Consider the following 12,486-nt stretch of genomic DNA (forward strand, 5'->3'; position numbering starts at 1 on the left):
CTGAAGTTGCAAAGACTAAAGTCTCAAAACCAAAGAGATATTCTTTATCAAAGTTACCCCCCTAAAACGGCTCGTTCTAACACGCCCCCACATATCTACCTCACTATGTGGAAATATTTGCATAATGCCGCCCAAATGTGCACGCAAAGAAAGAAGGCGTGGTTTCAGTAACCGCAGTTAGTGTTGAAGCAGCATGTCAGGGAGACACTGTGTGTTTCTAGGCGAAAGCAGAAGCACTTTATTTGGCCTTCCGAAAGTAGATGCATTTAGGAATCTTTAAGATGACTTACAACAGAAGAGCAATGCATTTTATGGCCCACCGTTTCGTGAACCTAGGAGAGGAGGTAATGCGGAGTTTTGCGCATCGTGTGCGTGTGTGTGTGTGTGTGAGAGAGAGAGAGAGAGAGAGAGAGAAGGACCTACAATAATGTACAGTATTTGAAAAAGAATGTTTTTTGAACATTAAAGCATGTCAACATATTCTGTTACACCAAATACACAAAATAATGATCTTTAAAATAGCATCATATGACCCCTTTAAACTACATAGTAAAAAAAAAACATTAAAAAATTACTTTGGATTCAAGTCAGCATGAAAACACCATAAACGCATGATTAATGTGTCATAAAAATAGTCTGTTGTCTGTGTTTTATCCACAAAAGTCTTCTGAAAAAATTCCTTTTAATATTCCACTGAGTATATAAAGTGATACAAATTCGAAATAAAATAAGTGTGAGTAAAACAGTTTGCATATGAATGATTCTCATAATTACAGTGCCTACTGTATAAACATAGATCACCAAGTTATAAACACAAAAGTCTCTCAAGTCTTTATATTGAGTTTCTACTACCAATTATATGGCTAAACGAAGTCTAGGAAAACAGAGAGGGCAAGAGGGTTTCAAACAGTGACTGACAACACAAGGTAGCCCATACTCACCAGAACTGACTGAAGATCTAAATGTAAAAGCTCAAATGAAGCAATGTGTTCCCGCGTGTGCGTGACCTCTTCGTGCGTAAGCGTAAAAGCACCGACAGCGTGCTGCACGCTCGGCTATTGGTCAGCTGAGTGCACGCACTAGATTGCGGAGGCTCTGCGTTGCATTGCCAGTGAAAGCAGCCTGCGCTATGAGGAGGAGACACGGAGGAGTGACACTTCAACGGAGCACATGAGACCTACATGAGATTTAATAGGTTACACTAAAAATCTACGGTGGTCTGTATTCGGAAATGCTGTCTTAAAACGAAGTGGCGTCATGGATGTCTTAATTTGTAGACCGTCCAAAATCCTCATTAAGATTGAAGCCAAAATCCCTCAGCCCAGCAGCATCTTCACAACGTACGACAGCTGGAATTGTGCGATTCGTGACATCGCGTCGGTATGAGGAAAATAACTGGCACACTGTAAAGGTGAGAGGATACAAAGAAAGAAAGATGGGTTATTTATGATTCAAAAAGATGGATATTTTCATGTCAAACCACGGAAAGAATCGATGCAGATAATTGTCCCCTCCTCGAGGTTACCTCATGTTAGATACATCTGTGTGGGCAAGTGTTAGTTAATGATAGATTTGGTGCAAGTGAAGTGATCACGTATTGTGCGTGTGGAGACTACGTAACGCAGCGTCCTCTGAACATCATGACATAGTTTGTGACATGCGAAATAAAACATAAGAAAAAATGATTTTACAAGATTCGTTATACAGTAACTTAGGTATTAAATATACTAGCACTGAAAAAAAATACCCATTGTCAAATAAAATATATTATAAAATACAGTTATTATAACTACATAAATATATGAACACTATTAAATTAAGTAGAAATAGAACGAATAAATAACTATCTTTTCTTGGTGTGATATGACAGTATCCATCTTTTTAATATATATTCAATAACTAAATATTGAACTAAGTATAAATAATTATAAGTACATTTATAGCAAAGTATACAAATAAAATGCATTCTAAATACTGAATTTTTTTTAATATTATTGTATTTCATATTTATTGTTACAGTATGTATACAATTATAAAATACATTAAACTACAACATATAAATGTAAATGTACACACGTAATTGTAATAATATACAAATTGTAGTATAATACCGTTTAAAAACATTACAATACGTATTACAGTTTTAGTCAATGCAAGAAAATGAAATATTTGCAATTCTTGTCTGTGTGTGTGTGTGTGTGTGTGTGTGTGTGTGTAGTATGGAATGGATTAACTCTAATTTTATCTGAAGACAATTTACCATGAACTAATGAACTAAGTGAACCTGCACTTTTGTATTGACCTTTAATTGTCACAAATAAAAACTCAAAATTTGTAGTATATACACAAGTAATATAGAAAAACCTGTAAGAAAATTAAGAACAAATAGTGAACTCTAATTTTATCTGAAGACATGACATTTTATCGTGAACTAAGTGAGTATTAATCAATCCAATAACTGTTCTGAAAAAGAATCCAGTTGTGCCAATGGTGATGCACACGGAGACACTGAGGTTAATAAATGTGACCTTGATGCAAATGATCGCCAGAACATTCAAAACTTTGTTGCTGATGTGCCATACCTAGGGTCATCTGTAGCATCTGAGACTAACTTTGACAGTCTAGGAATCAAATTGCCCACAACAAACTGTAATACTGAGCCAAGCATGGATCATTCTCCCATGATAGCTCCCTCCAAAGTCCCTGTCAGCATTCAGAAAAATCAAGAAGCCAGGCCAGATGAGTGCCTACTGAACCGTGGAAATCTACATTCAGTGGAGCCCGGTGATCTTACAACACAGAGAGATGGGACTCCAGACACAAAGAATACTGTTGTGCCTGAGGGCCGCACTCCAGTGGGTGTTGAATGTAGCACTACAGAAAAGAAGAGGAGGCCGTCCATGTGCTCACCTCAGCATTGGGAGGAATTAATCACAGAGCATGGAGAACTTGAAGTTCAGCAGTCTGACAAATCCTCTTCACGAGGCTTTAGCGCACCAACAACCAATATAACGGTAACCACTATTCACTCCCTGGTTAATCCTGCCCCTACCACCACTGCAGCCATAGCAACAGCCATCCCAGCATTAAGCAAGGGGGAGGTGGGGGCGAGAGGTGGATATTTGCTGCCTCTGGTGAACTCAGAGTTGCTATCAGAGCCGGCAAGAGTTGACGACAAGGACAAGGTGGCCGCTGACGACGGGTCTCTTGATGTGGGCGAGGAGGAGGAGGATGAGTTTGGGACTTTCATGCAGGCAGGTGGAGAGCAGCTGTGGACGGACGGATTCAGTGAGGTCCAACATTTGGCTGAGGATTGCAACTGTGGTAAGTACGCTGTCTTGAAAGTAGCAGGGTAATAAATACATTTTGTCAGAAGGTACAGTAAGTTCTCTTCTGGAGCAGAAACCTGGCTTTGTTTGGGTTTGAGTGAGCAGATAAACATGCAGTCCCAATGTACTAAATAGTCTGTCTGGATTGACCTGGATTCCTGCAGACCCCCTCTCTTCCCCCGACCTCATGTGAAGATATTCATTATTTAAAGCAATGCTTGGAATTCCTACCCCCCCAACCACTCACTCCCCCTGTTGCTGTGTACCAGCCTAAGGCAGGAGGCAGCATTAAAAAGACATGCAAACACAAGGCCATTGGGACAAGAGGGGAGGCCAACCTTCACAATGCCAAAGGCAGCATGTCTTGAGGGAATGCCTTGATCAAAATAGAGGGCAAACACTGCATTGTTTATTCATCTAGTATGTCTTCTACCTATAATCTTTGGTCAAAACCACACTTTTCCATTTAATAATTTTATGTATTTAATTCCATTTTTGGCAGCCACTGTGTAATCTTAATCCACAGGATTAATCCTGTTCTCTAAAGAGGTGAAATCCAGGTGATTCGGGTAGTGAACATAAACAGGTTTAACCTACTTTTTCATTTTGAAATGACGTCACACAAGTAGAATTTTTAAAATGACAAGTTATTTCTGTAAGCCATTTAACATACCTTCACTGTTTTCCTGTTGGGACATTTCTTGCACATTTCATAACACTTTTAAAACTGAATGTCCAGTGAGTGGTTCTAAAAGTGCAATCAGTTCTGTCTGAAACAGATGAATGTGAATCTGGTAACACTTTAATATATTGATTGTTATATATATTGTGGCAGATCAGAAATGAAATACCTGGAGAGTGGTGCTTAAAGGTTAATGCTCTAACGCAGGGGTCTTCAACTAAAATAGTTTGAGGTCCAGTAATGAACCCTACTCACCAGCCAATGTCCAGACAATTATATCCCTAAAAACATGAATTGATGGTTTTTGCCAGACCAGGGTATCTGCAGGATATTTAAACTCATATTTAAGACTTTTTAAAACCTGAACAAATGAAATTAAAATTACTGTAAAAAGCATGATTTACAGTTCATACACAGGTTTTCACAAAAACAAAAAGTTTTATAAAATGGTAAGCTTCACATTTCAACCATTTTTTAAGAAAATGGAGTCAAAAGTATAAATTATTATATTAATTTAAACAATTATCAGCAATCAATTATTATATTAATTAACATATAAATATATGTTACTGTCTTAATTGTTTAAATTTTTATAATGCATTATCTTTTTGTCAATCCACTAGTTCACATTTACAACTCTGCATGTTTGCTGCGTAAAAAACATGGGTTGATTTTCACATTGGTCTGAACAAAAACAGCAGACGGGCTTATTGAAAATGCAAATTCATTCTCTGCCAGCAGGTGGCGCTTTGAGGATGGCAGAAATATAGTGGTTTCCCTGGTAACGGCAGTACACAAAGAATCTGACTTTGAAACGTGCAGTGCTCATATTTATTCAATAAAATCATAGCCTTTTGAAGTTTAATCATCCAGATGGACTCATCTCGCGGTCCGGATTCGGACCGGAGTCCGCCAGTTGGCGACCCCTGCTCTAACGCCTTAATAATGTACCACCTACTATAAACCTTGAGATAAAACACATTTGCTGAAGCAACCAAACCATTTTAGCTTGCGTCTATGAGTCTTTTTGCTTTTTTATTGTGACTAGTGTTTTAAGTGTCTTGTACCTGAGTGCTTCACATCGCATTCAAGTGTAATGCTGTACCAGGTGAGCTAACGAGCAAGTTTACTATGTCAGGAAAACCATACATATGAAGTAGGGCTGTGCAAATAATCAAATGCGATTTTCATGCACATCTCGTCAGTAAAGCCGGTTCTGTAGATCACTGACAAGCGAAAATCGCGTTCAAAATCGCAGGCAATTCATTGCCGATTAAGAACGCGATATTGCGTAGCTTGTCAGTGATCTACGGCTTTGTGTAGTAAATGCCGCTCCATCTAAAAGCACGTGCTGGAGATTTACTACTAATCACAGAACCAGCTTTACTGACGAGATGCGCATGAAAATCGCATTCGATTATTTGCAGAGCCCTAATATGAAGCTGCTTATGTGATGCAAACAAGAAAATGTATATGTTTACAAATCATGCACTATAGTAAAAGCGTTTTGAGGTCATTACATGGAGCCACATAAACAAAGCAAAAAAAGTCTTTATGAATCAATAATCTGGCGTAGTTATCATAATTTGTGTGAAAAGGAATATAAGTTATTGGTGTTTTACTGCTCTGGTGAATTGAATGTATAGTTACATTTTTTAAGTTTTGCAAAAATGTAGGTAGAGGCATGTTTTTTCTAATAAGCCTATGTCGTACCATTCCACAGTGGTCTTTAAATACCAACTTAGACATTTTGTTCACATAGTGTAAAAGACAGAGAATGGAAGTTAGGTTAAGCACTTTTACCACTTGTCAGTTGCACATGTTCTAGAGTTTGTGAAACCTTTCCATCACAGAAAGCAGAACATCTTTCCAATAACATAGTGCCTACTGGTCTTGTAAAGAGTTTTTGTGTGACAGCCTTGAAAATGAAACTATAAAGACTTACATGAACCTTTATCTCCTCTCAGAGGAACACACAAGTTCTGCTGATGCAAATGAACCCGCATCCTGGGCATCTGATTGGACTGCAGTTCAGTCATTCCAGCAGTCAGAGAGCACATGGACCGCCTTCAGCCGGGAGACTGTGGAGCAGAAGATAGTGCCTGGTGGCCAGTGGTGGACTTCTACCGAAAAGCCAAACCTTCCACTCTCTCCTCTCCATAATGTGGTAAATGTTTATGCTCTGTTATAAGAATTATGTTTTTAGATTATTCTCAAGTATTTTAAAGACTGAAAAAAGTGCAGTTTTGAAGTATGTGCTGTCAACGCCTTCATGTTGGTGTCCTAATCTGTCCTAACCTTGACCTAATGAATGCATGTTATCCCACTTATTATTACACTACTTAACAATTAAGTAAATGTAATTGATTGCAGTATGTGAGATAAAAGAGACCGTGTGATATGAGCAGGAAATCAATTACACAGTTAATCAGTCATTATACTAAAACAAATCGACCAGAAATATTCCAGAGAGCCGTTTTATACAATCACTTAATGACCCACTCATCCTGAACAAACAATAATTAATGGCTCATTTTATAATTTTAGTATCATACTAATATATCTTCAAATTCTACAATGTTGTTGTAACTTTATGAATGAGTAACTAAAACATATTTTCATCACTGTCGATGCGCTGATGATTAGTGATCCTTACTGTATGTGTATGTCTGTGTGTAGTCAAATGTGTTTCTAGAGGCCTTTCCCTCTGAGAAGTCCCCCTGTGAAGATCCTGAATACATTCCTACACTAAAGCAGTTTCTGCAAGGACCAGCTGAAAACGGCAATACAGGGGAGCACAAGTATGTTGCTTTATTTGTAGTTGGGCTGCACTAACTGGGACTTATTTATAAAGTTAGTTACTTTTATGAATTTTTAAAATATTTTTATTTAAAGACATACTTAAGGGTATTTTTAGGCCATGAGCCTATTAAATTAATGCACATTTTGGATGCCTCCCTTATTTAAAACAGCTGAATTAACTTGTCAGCGAATAAGAAAAACATCCAAAATGTGCGGTGCTGGGGAGGCTCAGGAACAGTTTTAAAACCCCTGACATATATTTGTCTTCTATTGCCACCTTGTGGTAATAGAAAATATTACTGCATTGCATCACATAAAGCACAAAGGACTGACTGTTATGCATGAAATTGTGTTTCATCCACTTGAGATGACTGATAATGTAAAAACAAATCTTTCTTTGATCATTTCACATACAATAATAGTATTTGTTTTTCTCGTTACATGCTATAAAATTCCGAGTTAATCATTTTGCTTTGGCCCAAAGGGAGCAGAGCTTACTTGATGGCCTCCAGGATCTAGACCGGATGATTGGTGTGAAATATAAGAGGGCGGAGTCTCTTTCCCGTAAAGTTCTCCTTCAGTCACTGCATTTGGAACGTCCCAGTTCTGTGAGTTTGCTGTAATGAAATAGGAAACTATCTAGTGAAAACTTCCTTGATATTAAAACCTAACTCTTTTGAGCTTTTGCTACATCAAATACTTGTAATATTATTTGAAATAGCAACATATTTATATACACTACTTTAAATAGAGCTTGGTACTGGCAAAACCAGTTAAATATATGTTTTAAATAACCATCATCCTTTTATCCCTCAGGAATGCGTGACCGTTCGTCTGAAGACCAGTGCCAGATTTTCTCCAAATCTCCCAACATCCAACCAGCAGTTAGCTGCAAATGCTAAGAGAAGACTGTCATATGACTTCAACAGAAATATTATGACTTAGTCTCTATATCTGCCGAAACATCTTTGACCTATGCTTCCTTGAAAACAGGAAATACAGGGCAGAGGAAAAATACATGCTGAAAAACTGAATAACTGAGTTTCCCTGGATTGACTTCTATTCAAGGTTTATTTAAAGTGTATTTCTTCTTTCAGTGTCTGTTCTCACTCAGTGTCTGGTAGATTCTGTTTCTCATTCAGCTGTGTATCAAGACACACAAGACCTGTTTAGCCAAATATATGTTTTTCAGTATTTCAGAATATTGGGATTAAATTAGGACAAATATACTAAAATTTCAAGTTAAAAAACCCTTTGCCAAATTGTCTAGTCCAGGTATAAGGAATGAATCTGGTTATTGGACTGATTTTGATATAACTGATATAATCAGATAAAAATAAGTCAATATGCATTTGTGTATTACTTTCAATAATTGCTATGTTAGTACTAACATTTGTTAGAATAAGATAATTTTTCTGGAACCATAGCAAACCAGTTAGTGCACGTTCTCACAGGGATGTAGATGCAAATCTAGGCCTGTCACGTCCTGATCCACGTCCCAAACTTTCCTTCCTACTGTCTCACATGATGTAAAATTACATTTTAAAAAATTAGATTTTAGGGGGGGATTAGGATTCATTTTTGCTCCCCGCAAGTTCTCCTTTGCCTGAAAACTGTCAAAGCACATTTCCACAAAATGTATTTTCATACACCACCTCACAGAGAAATCCATTTTCTTGTTTCCATGTCTTTTTCCCCTGTGCTTGAAGTACTAAATATAACACTGTAGTGTACCATTTTTAACCTCTGATGAATAGAGACCATATTTTCAGAAGTGTTTTAAAATGAATGTTAACATTTTAAATTGAACCTGCAAGCTTGTTTGTTGATTGATGTAATTAAAACATCTTTGAAGGACTGAATGAAGTGGATAACTGAGAGATCAACCATTTAATGTTTCATAACTGAGCAGATGTGCTAAACGCCTATGACTTATGAACACAAAATATCTTTAGGCACATTTCAGTTATGTGCACTAGGGGCATTTCCTCTGAGGAGGCAAGGGAGGCAGTGCCTTCTCAAAATACTGGATGAGAAAAAAAATTATTACAAAAATAAAAATGCCAATATTATAAAATGTAACATTAAAAAGTGTCTGTCCAACAGCGACACCAGCAGGTAATATTACAGCAGGAGTCCGAGACTCTCTCGCCTCCCCTGAGCCCACTGAGTTTTAACAGACCCCCTAAAGCAGGGGTGTCAAACTCAATTCCTGGAGGGCCGGAGCCCTGCAAAGTTTAGATTCAACCCTAATTAAATACACCCGGTCTAAGTAATCAAATCCTTAAGGCTAATTTGATAACTACATGGTATGTGTGTTGGAGCAAAACTCTGCAGGGCTTCGGCCCTCCAGGAATTGAGTTTGACAGCCCTGACCTAACAACCCCATCTCATGAAAATGCGTAAAATAGTACACCAAATAAAAACGAAAGCTTGTGGTACTGATACGCAAAAATGGACTTTGGATTGTATATGCTACGCGATGGGTAGGATTAGGGTTGTGGGGTAGATGCATATCATATGTACACGAAAACTGCGTATCATATGCACGCCAACAAATTTCGTATCATATGCACAGGAAAACTGTATTATATGCACGCCAAAGTCCATTTTTGCGTATCAATACCATGAGTTTTTGTTTTTATTTGGCGTACTATTTATACGCATTTTCATGAGACCGGGCTCGCCCTAAAGCATGCTGCAACTTTGGTGGGGGGTAATTGAGAATAAATGGGGGAAAGTCACATGAGAGGATGCAATGCCTCCATTGGATATGACTGGTTATGTTCGGCTGTGATTGGTTCATGCGATAAATCCCACCTCTTGTGTTTGTGCGCATTCCCTAATTAGTCTGAATGAACAATATAATGGCGTTAATGGGAAGACTAATTAAAAAAGTAAGTTAACAACTCACACGCTTAGATATAACCACTTTGTTAAGTCAAAATAAGACTTAAAATGGCCTGAAATCATGATCTGTAGGAGTTTTTAGTGAGTAATCAGCTTGGTGAAATCTAAAGGGGTCATATGATGCTTTTTTTAAAGATCATTATTTTGTGTATTTGATTTGGGCACATTATGCAAATATTTCCACATAGTGAGGTAGATATGTGGGGGCGTGTTAGAACGAGCCGTTTTAGGGGGGCGTGGTTATTTGAGACTTTAGTCTTTGCAACTTTACAGTCTTAACTTTGATAAAGAATATCTCTTTGGTTTTGAGACTTTAGTCTTTGCAACTTCAGGGATCTTATCTATGCACAATCAGCTTGTAACACTCCAAAGAGAAAGGAAAACTTGAAATCGCATCATATGACCCCTTTAAAGTAAATCTTCATGTCTGTGACCAATATTCACTGAGATTTGATGACTGATGATCAGAAAAAAAAAATCTTAAATAGTTCAAAGTTAACTATTAAAAAGAATAGCTGAACATAAGTTCACAAATAAAATATATTGTATGAATTGTTACTGCTATGAGTTATTATTTTGGAATATATGTAAAATGCTTAAAAACACTAACACTTGATGAGATTCATTGGCTTTAATAAATAGAATATTGATTACATTGTTAATGTAAAAATATAAAATAGAATTGTTGTTTTATTCCTGATAATGTAAGTAATGTTTATTTAACCAAGAAAATGTGACTGGGACATGAATTTACATTTGATTAAAAGAAAAAAACACTGTACACCACTGAAGTGCACATATCTAATAGGCTAGATAGTTTTAATATTGCATAATAAAAGCACATACGCTTTATTTAGTTCCAGTTATGCCAAACAATTGAGGACATTAAGAGGAAACTTTGGCAATGAATTGGTTAACTTTGCCTAATCTTAGTGACTTGGCTGCTTGTTTATCAAGATAACAGTTCACTGTCTCCAGCTGTTCCCACTGCTGTCCTCACACACCCTCATCATGAGTGTGTATGGCAGTGAGGACTGTTTACTTAGAGTGGACAATATGAAGAGAAAAGGAATAAACTGTTTTGACAAGAGACTGCAGCTATTTCTATCCCCTCAGCGACATGTGATTCTCTCCCTCACTTCATCTTCACAACAGACTCCATCACGAGTTCTGTGTTATTTTGTATTTCACCAGAAAATACAAACTAAGTGAGGGAATGAGGGTAATTTGGGACACAATCTAGCCTATTTTGACAAGTTGGGTCATCATGCGATTTACATTTTTTATTTATTGGTCTGAACTAAGTGTAGTCGTGACTGCAAAAAAGTGCCCCATATTACTGTAATATATATGCAAATGAACCCAAACCACTGCATCAGTACATACAGTATGGCACATGAATAAGCATGTACAGCTTAAGTGTAAAACTAGTGGAGTAGAAACAAAGTATTCAGAAAAAAATGTCAAAACAGAAATAATGTCAGAATTTTGAGTTCGAATTCTGATTTCTCAGATTTGCGAATCTCGCAATTCTGACGTTTTCTTTGAATTGAGAAAAACAAAGACACAACTATCTATTATTTATTTATTTCCTTCGCAAAATCTGGATTCCATGCAACATGGTGGAGCCCATGAAGGGGCGACAGTAACAAAACAGCTTTATCTAAAGACTCAAGTCTTCATCTCATGTGAGTGTACATCATTTAAAGGTCACACATTTTACGCCTTTCTGGAGTTCTATTTTAAGACTTGATGTCCTTAAGAATATATATTTGCGGTATAAGTACCAAAAACCATCTAAACATATTTTTACAGCTCCTTTCTCAGGAGCTCTGCTGAGAACACGTTGATTTTGGCCTGTCTAATTAATATTCATGAGCCTCTCTTCTGATTGGCCTGTTGTTTTCTGAGTGAGGCATGGCCAGGCCAACCACAGGTAACTAGGGTCAGCCGACGTCACAGCGCTAGCTGGAGGCAGCAAAACAAAGGAGAGGATGCTCACTGCAGAGCCAAATGGGAGGAGCTGGAGCTCTAGCTCCCCCTCGCTGGATGTAATGGGTGGAGTTAGACACCCAACCACTCCCTAACCCTACCCCTTACCCTATCGCTAAACATAACTCCACCCATTAGTTCACACAGAGGTGGAGCTGGACATCCAGAGAGGGGGAGCTGGAGGGCATTTGGCTCTGCAGTGACCAGTACTTGGTCGGTTTAGGGAAATACCGGGAAATACCCGTAAATGGCGCATCATGCACGTCAGGTTATCTTATAATCGATGTAATACAGCCTCAAATTAGAAATTTGATCGCATATCTGCTACCACTACCAGAAAAAAAAAAACAACGACAGCTTTGGTTAAACACGATAAAACGAGCAGACTGGACAGAAACAATCGTCAAAAATGCTCGCATTTGCAGCGCACACTTCTTATCAGAAAAGGTTCAATAAAGTATTGTCTTTTGTTGTTATGGGCGCATCTACAGATTTGTGTAAAACAACAAACTGACGATTTATATATAATTATTTGTAATTGTATATACAGTACATTGTTGTGATTAATTGTGGCTGGAACAATAATGTAGCTGTAAAAATAGTTGCCTGCTGAAATTGAAATGTATATACATCTTCATCATGACTAGACATCATTTACTATACACGTTAGATGTGATCCACCTCACAGTAACAATCCTGTCAGATCGTCCATCCTTTGAGTGAGAGTGTAACGTTACAGGTCGGCCGATCTGGTTTCGTGGTTAAAGTTAA

General features: G+C 37.6%; 1 protein-coding gene across 1 annotated transcript; it reads left to right on the forward strand.

The window, feature by feature from the left end:
* The first annotated feature begins 1,257 nt into the window (after window positions 1–1,257).
* On the forward strand, window positions 1,258–8,819 carry LOC107602095 (uncharacterized). The gene is made up of 6 exons (XM_016294503.1): window positions 1,258–1,357; window positions 2,437–3,324; window positions 5,979–6,178; window positions 6,691–6,812; window positions 7,298–7,421; window positions 7,630–8,819. Exons 1-6 carry the CDS (start codon window positions 1,258–1,260, stop codon window positions 7,756–7,758), a joined length of 1,563 nt encoding a protein of 520 aa, XP_016149989.1. The 3' UTR covers window positions 7,759–8,819.
* The last annotated feature ends 3,667 nt before the right edge of the window (window positions 8,820–12,486 follow it).

The sequence above is a fragment of the Sinocyclocheilus grahami genome, unplaced genomic scaffold (assembly GCF_001515645.1).
Source record: "Sinocyclocheilus grahami isolate Dianchi unplaced genomic scaffold, SAMN03320097.WGS_v1.1 scaffold319.1, whole genome shotgun sequence".
Classification (NCBI taxonomy): domain Eukaryota; kingdom Metazoa; phylum Chordata; class Actinopteri; order Cypriniformes; family Cyprinidae; genus Sinocyclocheilus; species Sinocyclocheilus grahami.

Excerpts from the sequence above, each read along its gene's own strand:
- LOC107602095 (XM_016294503.1), top strand. The coding sequence starts at position 1,258 with ATGGATGTCTTAATTTGTAGACCGTCCAAAATCCTCATTAAGATTGAA. Across the intron at positions 1,358-2,436 it reads AACGTACGACAGCTGGAATT|TGAGTATTAATCAATCCAAT; the intron begins GTGCGATTCGTG and ends TCGTGAACTAAG. Across the intron at positions 6,179-6,690 it reads TCTCTCCTCTCCATAATGTG|TCAAATGTGTTTCTAGAGGC; the intron begins GTAAATGTTTAT and ends GTCTGTGTGTAG.